The sequence below is a fragment of the Centropristis striata genome, chromosome 4 (assembly GCF_030273125.1).
Source record: "Centropristis striata isolate RG_2023a ecotype Rhode Island chromosome 4, C.striata_1.0, whole genome shotgun sequence".
NCBI lineage: Eukaryota > Metazoa > Chordata > Actinopteri > Perciformes > Serranidae > Centropristis > Centropristis striata.
In genome coordinates this window covers 5,805,459-5,826,487 of record NC_081520.1, presented here as the reverse complement: position 1 = coordinate 5,826,487, position 21,029 = coordinate 5,805,459, and the positions used below count along the sequence as shown (strand labels likewise).

General features: G+C 40.1%; 1 protein-coding gene across 2 annotated transcripts in view; it reads right to left on the bottom strand.

Moving 5' to 3' along the window:
- pax3b (paired box 3b) overlaps positions 1 to 17,568 on the bottom strand; it is a 35,303-nt gene extending 17,735 nt beyond the window's left edge. For both annotated transcript variants that reach the window (XM_059331652.1, XM_059331651.1), the window contains exons 1-4: positions 16,996 to 17,568; positions 15,976 to 16,211; positions 15,472 to 15,601; positions 14,829 to 14,972 (exon numbers count right to left, since the gene is read on the bottom strand). In XM_059331652.1, coding sequence (XP_059187635.1) covers positions 14,829 to 14,972; positions 15,472 to 15,601; positions 15,976 to 16,211; positions 16,996 to 17,080 — 595 coding nt within the window. In that variant the 5' untranslated portion in view covers positions 17,081 to 17,568. The remainder of the gene's footprint in view (positions 1 to 14,828; positions 14,973 to 15,471; positions 15,602 to 15,975; positions 16,212 to 16,995) is intronic.
- Between the last annotated feature and the right edge of the window lie 3,461 nt (positions 17,569 to 21,029).

Genomic DNA, 21,029 nt, shown 5'->3' with positions numbered 1-21,029 from the left:
TGTAGATGAAAAATCACAGTTTTATCAAAAACTTCATTGTTCTGCTTGTATTTTCTGTGTAATTTTCTTATCTTAAATTAAGCCTCTGGGCACATGGGACTTTGGTTTTTTCCTTAACTATATGGAGTCTATGGCATAAAAAGCAGTCCCATGTGACCAAAGTATAGATAGTATCTGCAATAATTAATTTTGACAGATTTTGATATTTTCTAACCAGCCCAGATCTGCTAGCACAAATGGAATATTTAATTCAACTAATACTTAATCTGGGGCTCCAATTATTAATTAATTCTTTGTCATCAAAATATTATATGCAATATATAAATGCCCATTAAAAAAATTTCCTAGAGCCCAAATTCAACTACAAATTCCTTGTTTTGTCTGACCGACAGCCTGAGGAAACAAACTGAGGAAAAACAAGGAGCAAATCCTTGTATTTGAGATGCTGTAACCAAAGAACATTTGGTGTTTTTGCCTTAAAAGTGACAAACTTTAAATGAAACTGTTATCCATTATTTTTGTATCAAATTTTTATCACTAATTGGTTGATTCTAGCACTGAACATTTCAGCAGAATTTTATCTAAATTGTAATATGGTTGAGTGAAATTAAAGTGGGAGCAAAGCAAAATGTGTCAAAAATACCATTCTGGATTAAATATTGTGGTGCTGCCTACAAATTATATTCTACCAATCAAAATATGTTGTTTGGTCAAGATCCACCCAAAATTGGCACCCTGATCATTTTACATACGTTTCAATTAAAACGAAAATTATAAAGAAAAAAAGAGAATTCCCTCCAACACTGCAAATCGCATTGCAACTGCAATAATAAATGACCATATCAGAGAAGCACATAAATTGTATTTTCGATTTGTCGTTAATCTTCAGCCTGACTGAGCTGCAGTGATGTTATGCGTCCTGACAGCTTTTGAGTTTCTACTTTTCATCTCGCTCTCAGATCACTTTTAATACTATTGTGAATATGTTCTATAAGCCACCAGCTTGGTTTTTAACTCACTACTTCAAACACTCCATTGGCTCCCTTCTAGGTTCACCAAGGCCAAAGCACCCACTTTTTGTGTTACACTTAATTAATTCCCCCTCAGCATCGGGGAAGTTTTGTGTGCAACACTGTATTAGTTCCCCCTCAGAAGCAACAATAAAATACAAGGGGTCCAAATATCTCAGGGCCCCTCATGTGAAACTGATCCTCTCTCCCCCTTCGGCGGTCTTCTCCTTGCAACACCAATAGCAGTGGGAGTCAACTTAACATGCATTAGGAGCAAATTGGTAAAGAAACATTCAAGCATGAGGGAGGCAATAAGTAAAATATTTTCAAAGGGCGAGCGAGAGAAATGGAGACATTGCCTTAAGCCTCTGCTGAATATCTTGCAATTTTGCCCTCGTAGATTTCTAGCTCTTTATCAACCTGTGTGTGAGTTTAGCAGTTTAACGAGAATGATACGCTGCCGCTTCAAAATGGCCACTGTGGATTAAGATTCAGTTTCATCAGCTGTTTTAGAACTTCATCACGGCGTGGTGACAAACGCTTTCCAGCTTTACAGGCTGCATGCACAACCATACAGAAAACAGAGAGGTTACAGGACTTGTGTTTTAGATGGAAAAAGCAGGAATTTGGGATGTGGATTGCGAGGCTTTTAGAGTTTTGGACAGGAGGGCTGAAAAACAAGAGATGAGGCCTTTTGTAGCCTTCCCCCTCCAGTTCCTGCATGGAGGAGGGCCGCCAGGAATGCTTTCTCGCTCCCCCTCCGACTTTAGCAGCATGCACGTTCCTCAGCATTTCACAGGGATTTGGGCCCTGGGAAAGCTGAGGCGGCCGGGAAAATCCTTAATCACTTTGGAATTACCTATCGGTTATGACTGCTACCGGGGTTTCGAGAACTTTTCAAAAGAAGCGACAGAGTGGCACCCTTGAGGTCTCAGGACTCTGCCTGTGATACAATCCTGCATCGGATCCTTTACAGGCGACTCAAGCGGGCTCATTTGTTTCACTTGGCTTCGTGGGATCGCTACATCACCTGTTAAGATACGGCGAGATAAGACGATTGGACGAAATGATAAGGATGTCAGTGAGGAAGCTGGGTCAGCAACAGAATGATACCAAGAGAGCAAAAGCATTGGCTGACAGGTAGAACACTGAGTGATGAAAGTGGCTACCAGTCCAGCTTGTATAAGAAAGCACAAAGAAAATGTCACACTTGCACATTTTTCACTTCAAACGATAGCAAACTCCAAATCCTCTCCACAAACTTTTGGCTCTCCGGCACGCCACCCTCCTTAAACAAGCACCACCTTCTCCTCCCTCTCCTCTCTCTCTTTCTCCCTCCTTTTCACCCTCTCTTTGTCTCCCTTCTCCCCATCTCTCTCTTTTCCACCCATATTTCTCTCTGTGACTCTCGGGCTCTTTGTTGCTCCACAGAGCTGAGGTCTTTGCCGGCGATTTCCACGCTCCATCTGTGGAATCCGTCATGGCTCCCTCGGCCCTTCACAGTGGAGGGCTGTCACCTGCCCCACGGGGGAGCTGAGGGAGGGAGGGTGGGGGCATAAAGAGAGGCTCCGCAGAGGGCTTGGGGGGGGTGGGGTAGATGGGTGCACAGCCGGGGGCATTCTACTGCTCCCTCCCCCCAGAAAACACCCCTTCCTCCAGAGGGAACTGTAAGAGCACCTGAGGGGGCGAGAGGGCAGCGGAGAGGGGCAACAAGGGCTGTTGCTGCCGATGTAAATGTCCCCATGGGGATAGTCTGTCTGGGCATCTGCGAGGCTTTTTATTGTTGTTGTTTGTGTTGTTGGAAGCGTACAACACCCGTGGTTTGACGCATGGACACAAGCTGAGGTGTAAGGAAGTTGTTCCTCCATCTTCGGCCCTTACTTTGAGAGAATCAAATGCTCTCCGTCTTGTTTTGCCATTTGTTTTCTGTACTGCTATTCTTTATGTCATATGCTGGGCCAATATTTATTTATTTTGTCTCTGCATAATGTACTTTATTACCCGTGTCTTTTTTATCTACTGCTGATTTTAATGAGTTTTTCTCTTCCTTGTTTCTGGTTTCTGTAGCACTTTAAGATTTCTGTATGAAAAGTGCTTTACAAATAAAATGTATTATTATTATTATTATTATTATAATCTAAAGGCAAGAAAACAACAGCAGGTGTGTTTGTGGCTTAACCGGAAAAATACTTTAATATGATGCTAAAATAATGCTGTCACTTACAATTTATCTTAATTAATTAAGATAAATCAAAAGCTTTCAAATATTTGACTTCAACTACCCAGCAGAGGCTGGTGTTCCGGCTTTGTGCAGTATTTATACCTGTTTATTATACGCTATAAAGAATTTTTGTGACATTAAAATGTATTAAATAAGGGAAAAATTAATTTGTAGGAACAGAGCAACCACTGCTTACACTGATTGTTATGAACTGTAAACTCATAAAGCAGCTAATAATTGTGAGCTTTAAGTTCACTGTAACATCGGTGACGCCTGATACTTCAAATTACAAAATAATTACACTCAAAATTTGAGTGTAGGGAGATGGAGAAAGAGTCCATAAATGCACAATACTAAACAAAAGAACACTAAATTATTTAACAGGTGCTGGATTTTTTACACAATATTATAACATGCGTATTATAAACGTGATATTGATATTTCATATTAGAAGTATCAGGGGTATCGGTATATTGTAACACCCCAAATTCCTGCTTAAAGTAACTTCTGCTGCAGCCCTCAGATACTAACTACAACTTGTTAAGATGATGGGTAATCATTTTTGTCACCAATAACAGTTATATCTTTTTAATTAGTGCTGTCAAAATGATTTATATTTAGCAAAATAAAAGTTCTGGGCTGTAGAGGGCTGAGTTTTAAAGTTGTAGTGAAGTATCATATGAAACTAGAAGAAGTGTTTTTTGCTAAATAAGCTCACAGTAACATTCTACATATGTGTGTGTGTGTGTTTGTTAAAGAGCTTTGATTGCTCTGGTAACACTTTACAATAACCACCATTTATAAATGGTTAACAGATAGTTTATTAATGTTTAATCATCATTTATAAACCGTATATAGGCCATTTAGAATGGTAAATAGAAAATGTATTAATGTTGAAATATAATTTATAAATGCCAAATAGAAGGTATATTAATGTAAGTTGATAGTTTCTTTACCATAAACAAACAATTACATTATAATTCTTAGTTTATTAATAGTTTTGCACTCATTATAACATTTTTAACACCATATTAAGTATGTAAATGATTTCAAAATTGTTCTTATACCTTTAAGAAATTGTTTGAAAACATTTAAAGATTAAATATGTATAGAATTTTGTAAATGATTAATAATTGGTCTATAAAACATCTATAAACATCACTTAGATGGTTATTGTAAAGTGTTACCATTGCTCTATAAAACAACAAGCTAAAAAAAGTTAATCCTATTGCTGCACGCATCCCACATGTCTGCTTGAGCATCATCAACATGCCTAAAAGTCTATACAAGTCTATGCAAACTATAATGCAATGCAAATTAAAGTGGCAGGTGATGAAGATTCGTGGGGTGACAAATGGGGATTTTGGGGTGGCAAACTTGTGCCAAGATGGAGAGCAGGGTAGTCACCCAATCACCCCTGAAGCTCGCTACTCCAAACAGCTTGGCTCAGAAGCTCACACACACATAAAGCACATGACCTCGTACACACATGTCCACAGCACTGAGCTTCCCCTGCTTCTACATGCATTTTAAGGCTACGTTAATCGAGCTTGTCAGCCCTGAGGCGTCCCCACTTTAGCTTCCATTAACAGCCATCCCCCCTGCTCACATGCCTTTCAGTGTGGTCAAGCCAACACACACACACACACACACACACACACACACACACACACACACATATACACAGTACTTGCCAAACTGATCTTTGTAAAAATGGAATATAATGCTAAATCAGCATCAGGATATGTATTAGCTCTCCTACTGAGACAAAGAGGAGGAGAGGGAAGAGTAGAAGAAGCTGAAACCTTTCCCCTGCTCCCCCGGATCTTTTCCAACCTTGTAAACCTGTGGTTTCAGAGTGCCCCGTTTGCCGTCATCGCCTCGCTATCCCTAAGATCTGATCGCATCGATTTGGCACCGTCAAATAGCCTTGGCCAATCAAATTATCCACTCTAACCGTCGTATCGCTGCCTGCCCGTATACATATGCTATATCTTAAAATGCTGTATTTAGAGCCCCTGTAAACACTTGACTTCTCTCTGTATACTTTTGCTCCACCTCAGCTTAGAGGAGCGGGGGGTTGCAGATGTGGTCCTGGCTCTTGTCAGCTCATCGAAATATGAGAAAATATGAGCCTTAAAAGGGTAAAATTATCTGAGCAAGGAGAAGGCCTGGAAAAGCAAGCCTCGGCAAGATCGCCCGGGAGCCGAGGAGCATTAAGCTGCAAAATAAGAGAGGAGCAGTTGGAAGGGGGAGTGGGTGGGAAGGGGTTAGAGGAGAAAAGAAAACTGTTTAATTTAACCAAACTGAAGCCCTGAGAGGCACACAGTGCATGGGACTCCAAGCCAAAACAACCTCTCCAGAGCCAAGAAAGCCCAAAATGGATCCCACCGTGCAACGCCATCCCAGGGAAGAGAAAAACAAGGAGGAGAGGAAAGAGAATAGAGGATTTAGCTGAAACAGGCTGTTGGAAAGATTTCAGCATTGCTCTTTTTTTTTTAGAGCGGTGGGGGGAGTTGCATGGGGACACAAAAGCTTAAATATGTCCACTGCGACATGAGACAGTAGACACTGAGCGTACGTGAGAGACAGATAGAGAGGGAGTGAATGGGGATGTGTCAAACTTGGATTTTGGGACTTGGGGGAATTGACCGACCATATGTGGACCATTTACACCCCTCTTCGGACATCCCAGTAACTCTTCTGGGGCTTTTGGTTAATAGCGAGGGTAAATTGAGCCCCTGACACGTCGCCCCCCCTTCTCTCCACCAACCCCTCTCAAAAAACACAAAACAAAAGGCAGAGGAGACAAACGCAGCATTTATTTGGGCGGGCCGACCGTGCTGCTCCTATTCAGGAGCCGGGGGACTAAGTGACTGGCCGACTGCATTAAACAGTATATAGAAGTCAAGACAGGCAGATGCTGGGCCGGATAATGGCTTTACTGACAGCTTATGGACCCATCTGTGACTCTTTCTGCTGGGTTAAGAAAAAGATGGTCTGTGTGTGTGCGTGTAGATTTTTGTGTGCGCGAGGGGGGGGGGTGGTGGGCGAACTCACTTGACTTGCTAAGGAGGAGTTTCAACCTTCACAGCTGCCCTGAAAATGAGTGTGCCAACGCTGCGTGTGTGCGTGTTCTTTAGCTCGGGTTTGTGATTACACACAGAGATGTGAACAAACTCATCACTCACAGCCTTGTTATGCAACAAAACATGACCAAGGAGGAGTCTGTCAACAAAGAGTTATGGGAGTTGTTGAGGATGTAGGGGGTATTAGGAAGTGGTTACCTGTCATTTGAAGCTAAATATGTTTCTAACCCTGTTTCCTGTGTAGAACCGGGGGAGAGTGACCCTCCGTGGCCCTGTGACCCTGTGGTTCTTCTTTTCTCTTTTAACTCACAGCTCCAGTCAGTGGGGCACTTGTTGAAACAAGGTGAGCTGTTAGCAGGTTAACTGTCACTTTCAATTATTTTAGGTGACAAGAAGGATGTTTGACCGTTTCATCTCTGTTAATTCTGCTGTCAGGCTGCCTCGATTCTGGTTGCACCAGCTGTTAATCTTGCATATGAATTAATGTAAATCTTAAAGAAAATGTAAGGCGAATGCAGTTCATACACACATTAACTGTAGTTATTTCCTCTTACCTACAGTGCTATTTATCTGTCTAGACTGTTTTGTTTTGAGATGCAGTGTCGGACATAATGGAAACTATATGGTCCCTAAAGTGGCAAAAAATAAATAAATTTTTTTAGGAATTATACAAGAAAAACAATAGCTCCTGCAGAAACTGAAACTGCTCACAACAAGATCTGTGGATTATCTTGAGTAAATCGGCCATGACTTCTGAAAAGAGAAAAATATTGCTGTGGAGTTTTTCAAACAACAATTCGATCTAGTTCCATTATACTGGAGAGAAGGCGGACATCTCTATTACTGCAACGTATTCTCATGAACGGGTTTATGTGATTTCTTGTGAAAACTTTTGCAACATGGTTCGTATGATATCCTACAAAAGAGCAGTCACAGTTTTCAACATGTGACAGTCGAGAAAAAAATAACAGTTTTCAGTCAGGGAGCGAGGACATCCACCATCCACCTTCCTATTCGCCTGACCTTAATGCGTCTATGGTCTGTATGCAACATAAATTGACGAAATTTCTTGGGATAGCTACTTCTCATGGCCAATATCTCCAACACTCAGTAAATAACACCAAAACAATCCACACTGATAAACAGCAAGACAGGGAAGAGGAGAAAACATATGCCTTTTTGATTTGTCTGTTACACAAAGTAAAGAATTGAACAGTTAGAAATCTGAATCAGTGCAATTTCTGTTATTTTTCATAAAAATTGAAGTATAATAAGATCCATTGAGAGATTAAAAATAGCAGTAATGCACTGCATAATGCTGCATTCATGTTACATGGGTGAGGGTAGATCTAAGTTTCCTACCTCAACTTTCAGATGGTAAATATTACTAAGGAACTCCTGGTTTGGCAGAGAATCCCTATTTAAACACGGAAATACTTGTAATCAAGTTCTACACAGCGGGACATTCATTCAAAAAAGCCTGAGCAAAATTGATTATGTTCATCGCACACTGCTGGAAAGCTGGAACACCAGTACAACTTAAAAAGTGTGAAACTACAAAAAAACAAAAAGCACGATTCTGTGTGTGCTTGGTCAAGTTTGAGAGTGTGCACAGTACAAAAGATATTCCCACATGGCGTGACTACAGCAGAAACACACATTTTAAGCCTCTTTTCCCGACGAGACACAAAAGCTTCTGGTCTAATTAGTTAACAAAGCTCTGAATGAAAGTCAGGCTTCATCAGCCAGGTGATTGACAGCTGCCTGTCCCCCATCAGTAGCATAGATGTTGCGTTTTCTGGCCTCTAGCTGGCCTCCGCAAACTTTGACACTCGACCCTAACCCCCGATACACACACACGCATGCACTTCTACACACATTAAAAACAGCCATGCTCACAAACACATACACACATACAGATGCATGAGAGGAAAACTCACATTCTTCCTTTCTCAGAAACACACACACAAACACACTCATGCACATTAAAAAACAACCTCTCTCCCCCTCTCCCCCCCAGCTGTTGTGCCTATAGTGCATACTTGCAGCAGATAAAGAGGGGCCTTATTCTAAGGCGAGCCATTCTACTTGACCTTCGCTGGGCCTTTTCACTCTTTCACTCCCTTCAAACCGTCTTTGGGGCTTGCTCGCTCTCAGCTCAATGTGGCTAGTCCATCACGGGTGAAGGCTGGGGCGCTACAGCGGGTCTTGAAGGGGGAATACCCCAAATACCCCCTGCCCCCTTCCACCTACACACACACACACACACACAAGCAAGCCCCCTCCCTCTCAGAAATCACCCTGACTTCAAAGTTGGTGTGCATTCATTAATTGCCCTTTGAATTGATATCAGAGGGTCACAATAAGAGTGTGAAAGGAAAAAGAGGCTTTAATGAAGCATAGAGCAGCCATTCATTTGCAGATAACTATGTTTTCATGCTTGAATAGTCATCATGCATGGGCTTATTAGAAAAAAAGGCACGAGAAAGGGAGGATGAGGAGAGAGGGACAGAGAGACAGAGAGAGCCCCGGGGTAGAGGAGAGTGATTTGGTGCTCGCCACTTGGCCCTCGTGCCCCCCTTTGCCCTCGTGCCCAGGGACTCACTGAGTGACACATTCATTCTTTCAACGGACACACAGAGCCCTCTTCACCAGACACTTGGCTCAGTAATAGCCAATAGCTATTATAAGATCCATCAAGAGCTTATTGCTTCTGTCTTTGTCTGATGTGATGAGACAGAAACAGCAACATATTAGAGCTACAGCTGCTTACTATTGTCATTGTAAATTACTGTACTTGTTATTTACATTACATTTTATTGTATTTTATTGTAATTTTCATATTTTATTGCTTGAAGCATGCCTAGGTTGTTCTTTTTATTTAATTATTTAATTGTGTAGTTATTGTCTCTGTGTGTAATGCTGCTGCTACACTGTAATTTCCCAGCTTGGGATAAATAAAGTACATCTATATATCTATCTATTCTCAATTATTTCATCTGTTGTTTGGTCTCTTAAATTGTAGAAATTGGGAAAAAATTATAATTCAAAGTTCATCGAGTGCAAAGTTTCCTCATCTGTCTTGTTTTGATAAAAGCACCAAAAACTGTTGGCTATAACTTTTCTGTTGATTGGCAAATATTTTCAGCTTTACAACTTCCATTAACATGAAATATCGTGTTTGATATTTTAAAGCATTAACTCGATTCACTGACGGTATATACCGTGTGATGGTAGAAAGGTGTCAATTGGCAGTATGGTTTCCACCGCAATAGCTATTTTTGCGTGGTCTTGTGATCTCACAAATCCAGCTGCCTGCAAATAAGTGGATTTGGGCCAAAACTGAGAAGCTGAGTTGTTAAAACAGATCTGATAACTTTAAAACCTTTAACACTGTAACAAACACATGAAGTATTGTTCTTATAGGAAGCTTCTATTAAAACAATTCTAGTCTTATTGTTTTGAGTCTTTTGTTTTTAACCCAAGTTTGTTTTTCAAGTTTAATTTTGGAAGGAATGTCAAATGTGACAAAGCATGATATAGTTATTTTACAACAGAACAATTACGTTTCCATGAAATAAACATTTGGCCTCATCACCCTCCCCTAATTCTGTGTGTTGCCAACGTTGCTTTGAACGCCACTGTAGGTGAGACAATAAGGCAAAACAATTGAGCTCATTGATCATTTACTCAGCATGCAAAGACATGAATAATGTACTGGAAAAATACATGGTCGCCCAAATTAATTGCGGTTTCATTTTCATTGTGATATGTTTGGAAGAGATGGATTATTAAAGTTTTTGAGAAGATATACACTTTATCTGTCGAGAATAAATCTCATTGTCACAATAATTTCATAGATATAGGTATCATATTGTATCCAAACTTTATGGGCCACCATGTAAAAAGTTACTTTGATATATTCTCAGTGTGAGTACTTCAAGTTCCTATAATAACCGAAAAGAAAAGTTAATAGAAAAGTCAGCCTCTACAAACACCATCATCACACTGCTCCATCTCCACCCATTCTCTGCCTCCACCTCTTGCTCCCTCACTTCTTCCTATCCCTCCTTTTCCTCTCCTCCTCTCCTCCTAGCTGGCACTGATCCAGTGTGTGCCCACATATTACATTTGCAGCACGCCATCCTTCACCCCGAGTGGCAGAGAAGCCCAAGTTCTTCATTCACTCGCATTATTTACACAAACAAAGTCCCACTCCGTTTCTGTGACAAAGCCAGCTAAATCTTTATGGCTCTTTCATGTATTGTGTGCTCACGGTTCCCTTTTGTCCCCCGGCCATTGGCTTGGGCCCTGGATACAATGAGCCCGGGGGAATGGAGGCAGATTGAAGGAATGCGCCTCAATAAACCTAATTATGACATGATGACTGCGCTCACCATGGTAGGGGTTTTTCAAAGATCCCGGGCTTATTCAATTAGCCCTTTCCAGGATCCCCTTTCACCAAATAAAGTTATCCCTTTGACTGTTTGCATTGCAGAGTGGAATGTGTGTGTATGTGTGTGCATGCATGTGGTTGTGTGTATATGTGTGTGCACACTCGGCTGGCCTAAATGGAAATGTATCGGCCCTCAACAAGGCTCCTCTGTATTATCTGGCTAATTTCACCTAACTAAGTATGGACTCTAAAAGATACACTGTGAAAATGTGAAGCAGGAGGAGGGAGGAGGCGGGGACACCGTGACTGTTTTAATCATTAACTTTGTCTCCAGGGTTAATTACTACGACGCTGGGAGTTGGGACGGCCCAGCTACAGGCCTGGAGGGCCAGAGTTACTGCCAGATATAGAAATATTTCAGAGAAGATGTGGAAAAAGAGAGGGGGATTTGAGTAGGGTTTTTTTTTTTACTTCTTCTTTTTATTATTGCAATGGAATTTTGAGGAAAATGTGCTTTCATATTTATCTATATGTCAGATGTTTTTTATCTTAATTAGAACTTTAATATCAGATTTGCTGAGCAGCAGGCATGGTATGTTTTAGCAACTTTTTAGAATAACTCTCATTTTGACCATATTACTCTGAATAAGAACTAGTTATTTGACAAATGGGGCTAAAAGTTTTGGTTTGCATGTTATTGTATTCTTCAGATCCGAGGTATAAAATAAATATAATACTAATCAAATATATATTTAAATACGATTTAGCTACTAATCAGATACTAAAAAAAATGTTAGGCATGACATTTTGAATTTGTCACTAAATATATTTCGAATCAAACCACAAAATGTTAATAATGAACTTAATTAGAAACTTTATGGAAGTGGACTGACTCTCCTTTGTGCGCTCCGGAGGATGGAGCACAGATATGAAGCGAGCTGTGCGCCGCAGGCTGAGAGACAAACAGAAAGAGAGAGAGAGAGAGAGAGAGAGAGTAGGAAACAGAGGGAGAGGGGCGGTGTTGCTCTCCAGATGAAAGTGAGATGAAATAAAAGAGTCGATTTAATCTGCTTGAAGAGATTTGGGGAGCAAGTGGTGGAGAAGAAGAAGGAGGAGGAGGCGGAGCAGAGGAGGGGGGTGAGTTTTCGGAGTTGTGCAGCAGCGCAGGACGGGTGGCCGGGGCCCCCATTGTGAAGCTGCGCTCCGGGCCAGACCGGGGCTCTCCGGGGAGAACATTGGTCCCCATTCACCGAAACCACTCTTTAATACACTCCCTCCGTCATTAAATGTGACATCGCACAATATCGACATCATTTAGAAGACATTATTAATGTTCAAGGGGGCAAGGCCGGGATTCATCAAACAATCAATAATAGATCATGAGTTACAGCCTCGGTATTATTAGCTTCATCCTTCAAGGAGGGGAAGGCCGCCCGGGTTTGTTGGCCAATTACGGTCTGAATATTATGACAAACTCAGCAACTGTATGCTTCATCAAAAGCTGCTATGGGACAGTTTGATTTTTCTGTTTAAAGCGCAGAGAAAAAAATAAGAAATTCCGAAAAATAATATAAAATATAAAAAAAATATAAAATTTTCTTTATTATAGAGAATCTAAATAATAGTGTTTGAGTCCCTAAATGTGTCTTTCCGCCCTATGTTTTTTTTTTTTTTTACTTTCTCTTCAGAATCAAAATCAGAATTATCTTTATTGGCCATAAATGTGCACAAACTAGGAATTTGACTCTGGTTTGCTAGCTCTCGTACAAAAATTACAGAAATACAATATTAAAAATAGCAACAAGAAAGAGACACTTCCAATATGAGCATGCGCCTTTATCAACGCATCTTGCACTCCACCTTTCACTGTGAAAATCAAGGGAAAGTGTCCAATGCTTATTTGTGCGCGCGCACGTGTGCAAAAGGGGGTTTAGGGAGCGAGCACGCATCCTTGGGCAATACGTGAGTGGATTTCAGAGGCCTCAATTGTCCCCATGAATGGCAGTGGGCTCCTTTAGCCGACCCCAAAAGGAAACATTTTGTAGGTGAAAACGGCCATTTTCCCTCGGTGAACAGGCCCTCTAAACCGTGCCGGAGCGCTCCCTGAATAATTCATCCTTCATTGCGGCCTCATAGTGTGTTTTGTCGGGCTTTTCTGTGGAGGAGCTTTCTCTCCTCCTGGCTGAATTATAAACAGGTTGCCTTCTTCTTTAGCGGCGGCCAAAGCTGTTTCCAAGCTGGCCTTTTGTCCGCGCGCAGCCCAAGCGTGAGCCCCAAATAGACTCTCGCGCCTTTGTCTCCCAAGTTCATCCTCGAGCGTCCCGTTGTGCGCGCGAGGCGGGTCTTTGTCAGGAGTTGGAAACCGTTGAACAAATGTTTGATCAACTCATCTGGGGGACATTTTGTCTCCTCAGACCAGAGTCCTTTATCTCTCCTCCCCTGTTCTACTGATGCGAGGACCTAGAAGAAGGTGCCCAAATGGTGGGCAACACCTTACACTGCTTTTAAAAAGAAAAGAAACTGTTTGAACAACTCATTTTGGGGCCCATTTACTCTGTGGTGGTGGTGATAGATTTTCTAAATGCTAAGCTTATTACAAATGAAATATTCAGTGGACATTTTTAAAGTTTGGCTATAACAACACCAGCTCTAATGCTACATACTGACGTTAATTGACGCAGTTACATCGCCTCCGGTGTTTTTCCCAGGAATTAGCCTGCCCCATTTCAATTTGTCACAAGTTTAAAAAAGTGTAATTAACTTTTAGAGTGAAAAGAAAAATATTTAAACTGATTTAATCAAGTACAGGATGACAAGTAGTAAATTATATCAGCACAGTTTGGCTCCTACAAAAAAAGAGGAACTCATCGGAGAGAAGAAAACATGGATCCATAATGGAGGATGTAATCATTTTTGAAAAGTCCCAAATTAAACGAGCGTGACGAATTTCCACTCTAATGACGTAAGCAACAAGTAAAGTAATGATAATGTTAATATGTCTCAACCGGCTGTCAAATCTTCAATTATGCTACTGTCCTTATACTGCAATAAATAAAAATTAAGGAGATGAGTTTTATTCCCTGGCTTGCAACACTTCCTATACCACTTTATACACGTTTCACCAAGAAACTTGGCTGTTAAAATTTTTTAAAAGAGTCTTTGTTACTCAGAAATAAACTTTTTGATTGCACTTGCTTTGAAAAATCCCATTTTGGGTTAAACCCGACCTCGTGAATCCACTAGAAAACAACAAAACAACTTTATTAACTGCATTATTATTTTATAGATGCGTAATCTTTTAAAAGCACTGATAAAAATTGATTTGCTGCATAAAATAAACACAGACTATAAATACAAACAGCCTAAACAAGGGAAATGCTTTCCTAATTTATTAGAGATTAATTAGACCTATTTTATTAATCCCACAATCATATGGTATTACACCTAAATATCGTGCACGGATTTATATTGTTGGACGACTTCTTTTAATATTTTTTTTTTAATATGTGCATTATAATATGCAGCTCTACTGTAACATGGCTATTCATCCACACAGCTTTAAAGCACTGCTGAACATAACACACAGAGACATCACCTGCTGTTTGATTTACGGTATGGCCTCATGGGAAATGCATTAGCCGGAGAGATATGGTCGATAAAGAATTCCTAACAAAGGACGACACACACTCTCCACCCCCATCCAACAACTTTACAGCACGCTAAACTCCACAGAGAGCCCAGTTACACCACCAAATAAAACCATTATCTGCTCAAAAGCAATCAACAGGTTGGAGCTGCTGCAGGAATTCCTCTATAATTTAATTCCCCTGCAAGTTATCCCAATAAGACAAAATATAGGTCGATATCACGTTAAGCTTTCACTTTCACTATAATAATATGTCCCAAAGCTCGAGTTAAATAGACAGTTTAGCAATTATATAAATAAAAATGATACTCCTCCCATATGGGCTCAGTGAGAACATATCTGATCAAACATGAGTCCACTGCGCTCTAATGTGTATGAGGGTCACTGATATGGAGAAGATAAACCCAGCTAACAGCCAACTATTTTCTCTCTACATCAGCCGCAATAAGTGGAGCAGTTCACTCACATCTGTCTCCTAAGATGCCTTCAATGCTGTGTTTGGCCCTCCGGTCGTTCTCCTCCAGCTCCTTCCTCTCGATCTCCTCTTCATCATCCTCTTCATCGCCTTTTCCCCCGAACTTACTCCGCATAGTGCGACTGATGGAGCTCACTGCAAAGGGTTCGTTCAACAAGGACAAATTACACAAATAGAAATAGCTGCTAAATATGTAACACGCACGCGCACACACATGAAACTTGCTTAAGTTTTAGTATTACAAGTGTTTAATGTGAATCGATTAGGGGGGAAAAGTATTCAAAAGAATTAAAAACAGTATCTATGTAATGCCTTAAATACTGTCATTATACTGTGTGTTAAATAAATTCAAAGTTTAACAACAAAAAATAATTTAAACAGTGAAAGAACGATGTATATTTGTCAAAGAAGGGATATATTTAGTTTTTATTTACTTTTATTAAAACCACATTTATTAATAATATATATTTATATTTATGAATGGTAACCTGTTGTGGTCGGAGTTAAAGTTTAAATAAATAAATACATAATAGCATGTAAAGTAAACGAAAACAAAAGTGTATAATAATAATAATAATAATAATAATAATAATAATAATAATATGTAAATTGATTTCTGTCTGCCCTTTTTTACCTGAAGGCACGTTGTTGCGGTCACATATCCCATCCTTCAGTAATTTATCCCGAATCTCCCAGCTAAACATACCCGGGTTTTCCCGCTTGTATTCTTCTATTCTCTTCTCTACGTCCGGCGTTGTTCCCTGCTTCAGGGGTCACAAGAGTCGCAGAGTTTATTCACTTTGTTGTGGCCCTTGGGGCACAATGCATACATTGCCTTTATATGCTGTAACTTAAAAATCAAGTAACTATACAGTGTGTAAATATAAATACTGAAGTGTATGGACAATGTTTGTTCCCTGAATTTAAAACTACAAATTCAAAAGACAGTATAACATACAAACATGCTGAAAGATCAAATGGGAAAAAAACAAAAAATAAAAGTACGGAATTTAATTGTTCCTAGGTATTTTATACACATTTTTTAAATTAAGCATTCAAAGTTATACATATATAAATAGGCCTACAATTGCAAATATTACAGGCTATGCATGAGCCAGGGATGTGTTTTGGTCCTTACCTTGGGTTTGCTGCCACCGATGGCCCCGGGTCTGATGGAGCCCGTCTCCTGGTACCGGCACAGGATCTTGGACACGCAGCCGTGTGAGACCCGGAGCTGCCGGGAGATGACGCACGGCCTGATGCCGTGGTGCGCCATCTCCACGATTTTATGTCGGATGTGGTTGGGCAAAGGTCTGCCATTTATGAAAACTCCTCCGAGCTGGTTCACACGGCCTTGACCCAGCGGGGTAGACACTACATTCAATCAGAATATGAGAGGGACGAGTCACCAAAGTGATCCAAAGTGTGCATGCTGTTATAGAGGTTATAGAGGTATAGGTAAAGTTTTAACTGGACGCAGAGTGTAACTAAATACACCAAGAAAACCATATAATAGAATGAAGCTGTCGTTTTATTTAACTGCTCCGAAAACAGCTGACAATTATTAGCCTATGTTACGCAATAACGTATGTAAGTAAGTCAGTTTATTTATAAAGCACCTTTCGAGAACAGAGACGTCACAAAGTGCTTTTTAGGGTACAAAATAGGCATGCATACAAATAGAAAACACAATATGAAAACACAATAAAAGAAAAACAGCTATAGCTATAAAGTCATAAAACTATCCTATTAAAACAGTGGCATTATTTATGAAAATACAAGATATATTGCTGGCACCCTAATTATTTCATATAGCCTTAAAAACAAGTTTGCAAAAACTATTTTTCAAGTTGCTAAAATTAAAACTTTTGTGAGTGAATAAAACAGCAATGTGTCGATTTAAAAATATTATTAATTATAATAACACTAACTAAATAAAAATAAAATAAAAAAAACACTACATTAATCTGTCACTTCAGCTCCAGTCAAATAAGATGGAATGCTAAAACAGTACAAAAAAAGAAAGTAAAAATATGTGTTTTTAAGCCGAGGTTTGGTGCAAGACTGGATAAAAGTGACACATAAAGTAATGGTGACTTGTGGTTAACTAGACCACATATTATCTTCCGCCAGCATCCAGGCTGTAGCCGTCCTTTACCTTCCAGTGGGAAGCCACTGCGGGGGTAGTTCTGAGCCAGCGTGGGTCGCATCATCCTGGGTATTGACCCCGCCAACGCAGTCATACCTCCGACACCCCAGTGATACAGATCCCTCCTCCTAACGGGGAGGCTGCTGCGACAACACCGAGTTTGTAGCAGCAAGTCGCCGTTTAATTCTCCCGTGTGGAAGCCTCCTGGAGCGGTTAGCTTCGGTTAGCCGCACCGGGCTACAGCCAGCAGCAGCGTCCCGGGACAGCCTCAACCCTCCGAGGAGTCAATGTGGCGGAGAAAAAAGGAAGAAAATTCGATTTGGGGGTGTTAAAAAGAGTTACGTTTTCCCTTCGCTCGGTTTTATTCACCAGTTTTGGGGCCTCTTTGAAATGTAGTAGTGCCAAAGTAGTGTAGCAAGCAAGAAGATATTGTTGTTGTTGTTTGTTGACACCGGTTCAAAGTGAGAGGAGACAGTCAAAAGTAGCGGAGCTCTTCTGTCTCCCGGTCAGCGCTCCCGGCTGTGATTGGTCGAGAAGGCACACCCGGTACGCAGCGGAGCGCGGGGATTGGCTGAGGCTGAAAACTTTGGACCAATCAGAGACGCTGTCACAGTTCCAGGGGGCGTCAATTGACAACAGCCAGGGGACGGTGGAGTCACTGCGTGTACTGTTAAAGCGGAGAACAGGCTCTAAAGCTGCTCATGTGTTGAGTGAAGCGCTGGGAGCAAAGCGGAGCAACAAATGATGACTGACGAGACATAATTATTTAATTAATGTGGTAAATTATTATCATGAGGTCACAGAGTAATCTGCACATATGTGAGCCTTTTTCCAGTTCAATTGCTGCCGAAGAAAAATACATAAATAAAGCCTAAGAAAAATAAAATATTATTTATGGCAATTTTACCACAGTCTGTTGTCATACACGGATTACTAGAAAACCCAAAAAGTGAAATGTAACCCAATAAAAAAATACAATAAATACATTTCAGTAAAATTTGCTTGTGACACGTTGCTTATTGCTTTATAGGGAGGACAAAATATTATGCAGGCAAATACAGCACCAGACAACAGAATAAATAACCTCAATAACCTCAATAACCTCAAATAACGTAAGAAAAACAACATGAGAATGTCAATCCCAATGAAAACTGAATATTTAGAGAACTTATTGCTGGACTGCTGTAATTGCATTGCATTATAATTATTTTAAGTATGGTATTTTATTCATTAACATTTGGATATATATCCGGAATTTTCCCCATTGGGATCAGTAAAGGAATATCGTATCTTATAGAGTCATATTACTTGACACCAAAACTTCTCGTCTTCTCAACTTCTCAACAAATGAGAAGTTGAGAAGACATGTTGATAGACGAGCTCGTCATATTTTGTCAGTTTATTTCACATTCAGGTCTTTGTAATAAAACCCCAATTATCCGCGAAAAATGTAATGAAAACACCATGTGATGATTTGCAAATCCTCCCTTCAATGCTCAAACTGTGAAACGTGTAAATATAAAGCCTACACTCATTCTAAATTTGATGCTTTTATTTACGTTTTACATGGCGTTTTAACTTTTTTGAATTGGTGTTGAAAACAGTTCAGCTTTCCTGACATTATTTTCTTTTCGGCTACGGTTTTAACTGAATTTTGCTTAATTTCAGCTCACAAATATAATTATAAAAACAAACATAGGCTTTAATTTAAAAAAAAAATGCAGTAGCCTAATTGGGCAGGACCCAAACTTTTGACTCTGCAGATCTTTACGCACAAATAACTGATTAAAAAAAAAAAAAAAGCAAGAGAAGATATTCATCAGTGAGATCCCCCTTGTCAACAATCTGTGCGTAATATCATCTGCAAACTGTTTATTACATGCCATCGCACACGACCCCTAATTTGTTTCCACCCCGTGGCCTCATATATGACACAAATGGTGCTAAAGTGTGTGCACCTCCAGGAATTTATTGTGGTTTTCAGACTGAGCACTAGCCAGCCGAGAACAGTCTGAAGGGGGACGTGCGCCACAGCAGGATACGACGCCAGGGCGGCCGTAAAGCCAGTCTAGCTCCGTATGGACAAGAGGGTGATTTTCATCCACAAATATTTAATAATCAATACGATCACCGCCGGGGGAAAAAAAAGAACAGGGGAGCCAGGAGTTGTGTCTTTTAAAGTTCAGCCATGGACTCTTTTTCTCTTTAGGGTCACAGCATCCTTTAGTCCCCAATCAATCACTGGAGCAAAGGATCCGCTCCTGAGCTTTGAACCCAGACAAAAGCTCGTTTTACTTCACTGTTCATCACGTGAAGAAAGGCGACTCCGTTCTGATTATTTCAGCCTCAAAGTTGTTACCATGCACCAGTGTGCGAACATAAGATTTTTGGATTAACTGAAATACAATAATTAATTTAATGTAGACAATAAAACAAATATCTATTTAGGGTTAAATATATAGACCAGGGCCTACCTTACGTGGATGACAGCGCATGTTTTCGAGGAAATCCCTGAACCCTTTGTGTGACTCATGCAAACCCCCAGCACCTGATCGGCCCTTTCATGTCCCAGCCCTCACCTATGGGCTCCTGGGGGCCCAACGGGGGGAAGTCCCTGTCATCCACCTTCATTTACGCAGGGAAGAGACATCCCACAGGTTTAAATAGGTTTCAATTAACATTTGCCTCTTTTGGGGGAAAGAAAACGCACTTCAAATGTTGACTTTGCTGTGAAAAACGCGCGGGAACAATGGCTGGGTGCTGGGTTTAAAATAAGCAGGGCTGATGGGGGGTCTTTCACCTGCTAAGGAGGATGTCATTATCTTTTTATCAATGACTGAGTCCTGCAGGTTGTCATAGCATGGCTTCAAGGAGAGGGGAAATGTGACTTTGTTTTTCATTTGTAATAAACCAGGTGAGCTTTGGAGAGCCTATAAACTGAAGGTGATAACTACCTGAGGCTCAAATCAGGCCAAATTTATCATCAAACCGGATGTTATTATGGGCAAATGAAAAGGCCAGTTTGAACACGTGGCGAAATGTTTTTCAGCAGTGTGAGAAGCAGAATAAAGGACGGACTATTAAACTGTATAATAGCAGACTAATATTTGTTTTGCTTTTGTTCTGATTTATTCCTCACAGAAAGAAAACCATCAGTCTCTTTACGCACACGAACGTGACGATTTGGGAGTGTCAGTGATCTTATTGAAATTGGATATTACGGCCGAGAGAAAACAGAGGGGCCAAATGGAAAACAGAGAGAGGCATGATGCATACCTCGGCCCCCTTTCTTTAAAAGCGACACTGAATCTCCGTGTCCAATCCATTACCGGAGGATGAAATTCAAAGTCAGAAATCTCGCTTGATGAGAAATAAATGAGTTGCATCACATGCTCTGCGTAGAGGGCATTCAAAAACACACACATTTGTCAAATCAATTAGTCTCCATTGCGCCTTATTACGGTAATAATTCATGCAAAGATAAAGGGGTTAAAATAGATCTATGACAATAAATAACTGTGTGATAATGTATATTAGGACTTGGCTGTACATTATTGTAGTTCATAATAAAATCCTATATTCTATATATTATTTTGTAACTTACAAGTTAATATAGTTTCTATGCAGGTATTGAGGAAATATTTTACTTTGGTAAAAGTAACAATACCAAAATAAAAAGACTCAATTACAGTCCTGTATCGAAATGTATGTCAATAATAATTTTTAAAAAATAGAAAAAGAAAAAAAGGGAGAGTTGTAAAAGTACATACATACTTTACATAAAAATTGGGAGCACAATGTACATTAAGTAGGCTATTTAAAGTAAAAGTATACTAATAATGTTAAATGTTTCTTTTCAAAAACTTAATTTTAGCTATTACTGTAATATTATTATTAATTGTAGCCTTCATTATAAGATTCTTTCAATTTTATAGCCTGTACTGTTGGACTGTGCATGGTGTATAAACTGAGTTTTATGTAGACGATAAAATCCTGAAACTAGGCTACTGCAGTGAAATAAATATAGCAGGGGAGAGATTTTC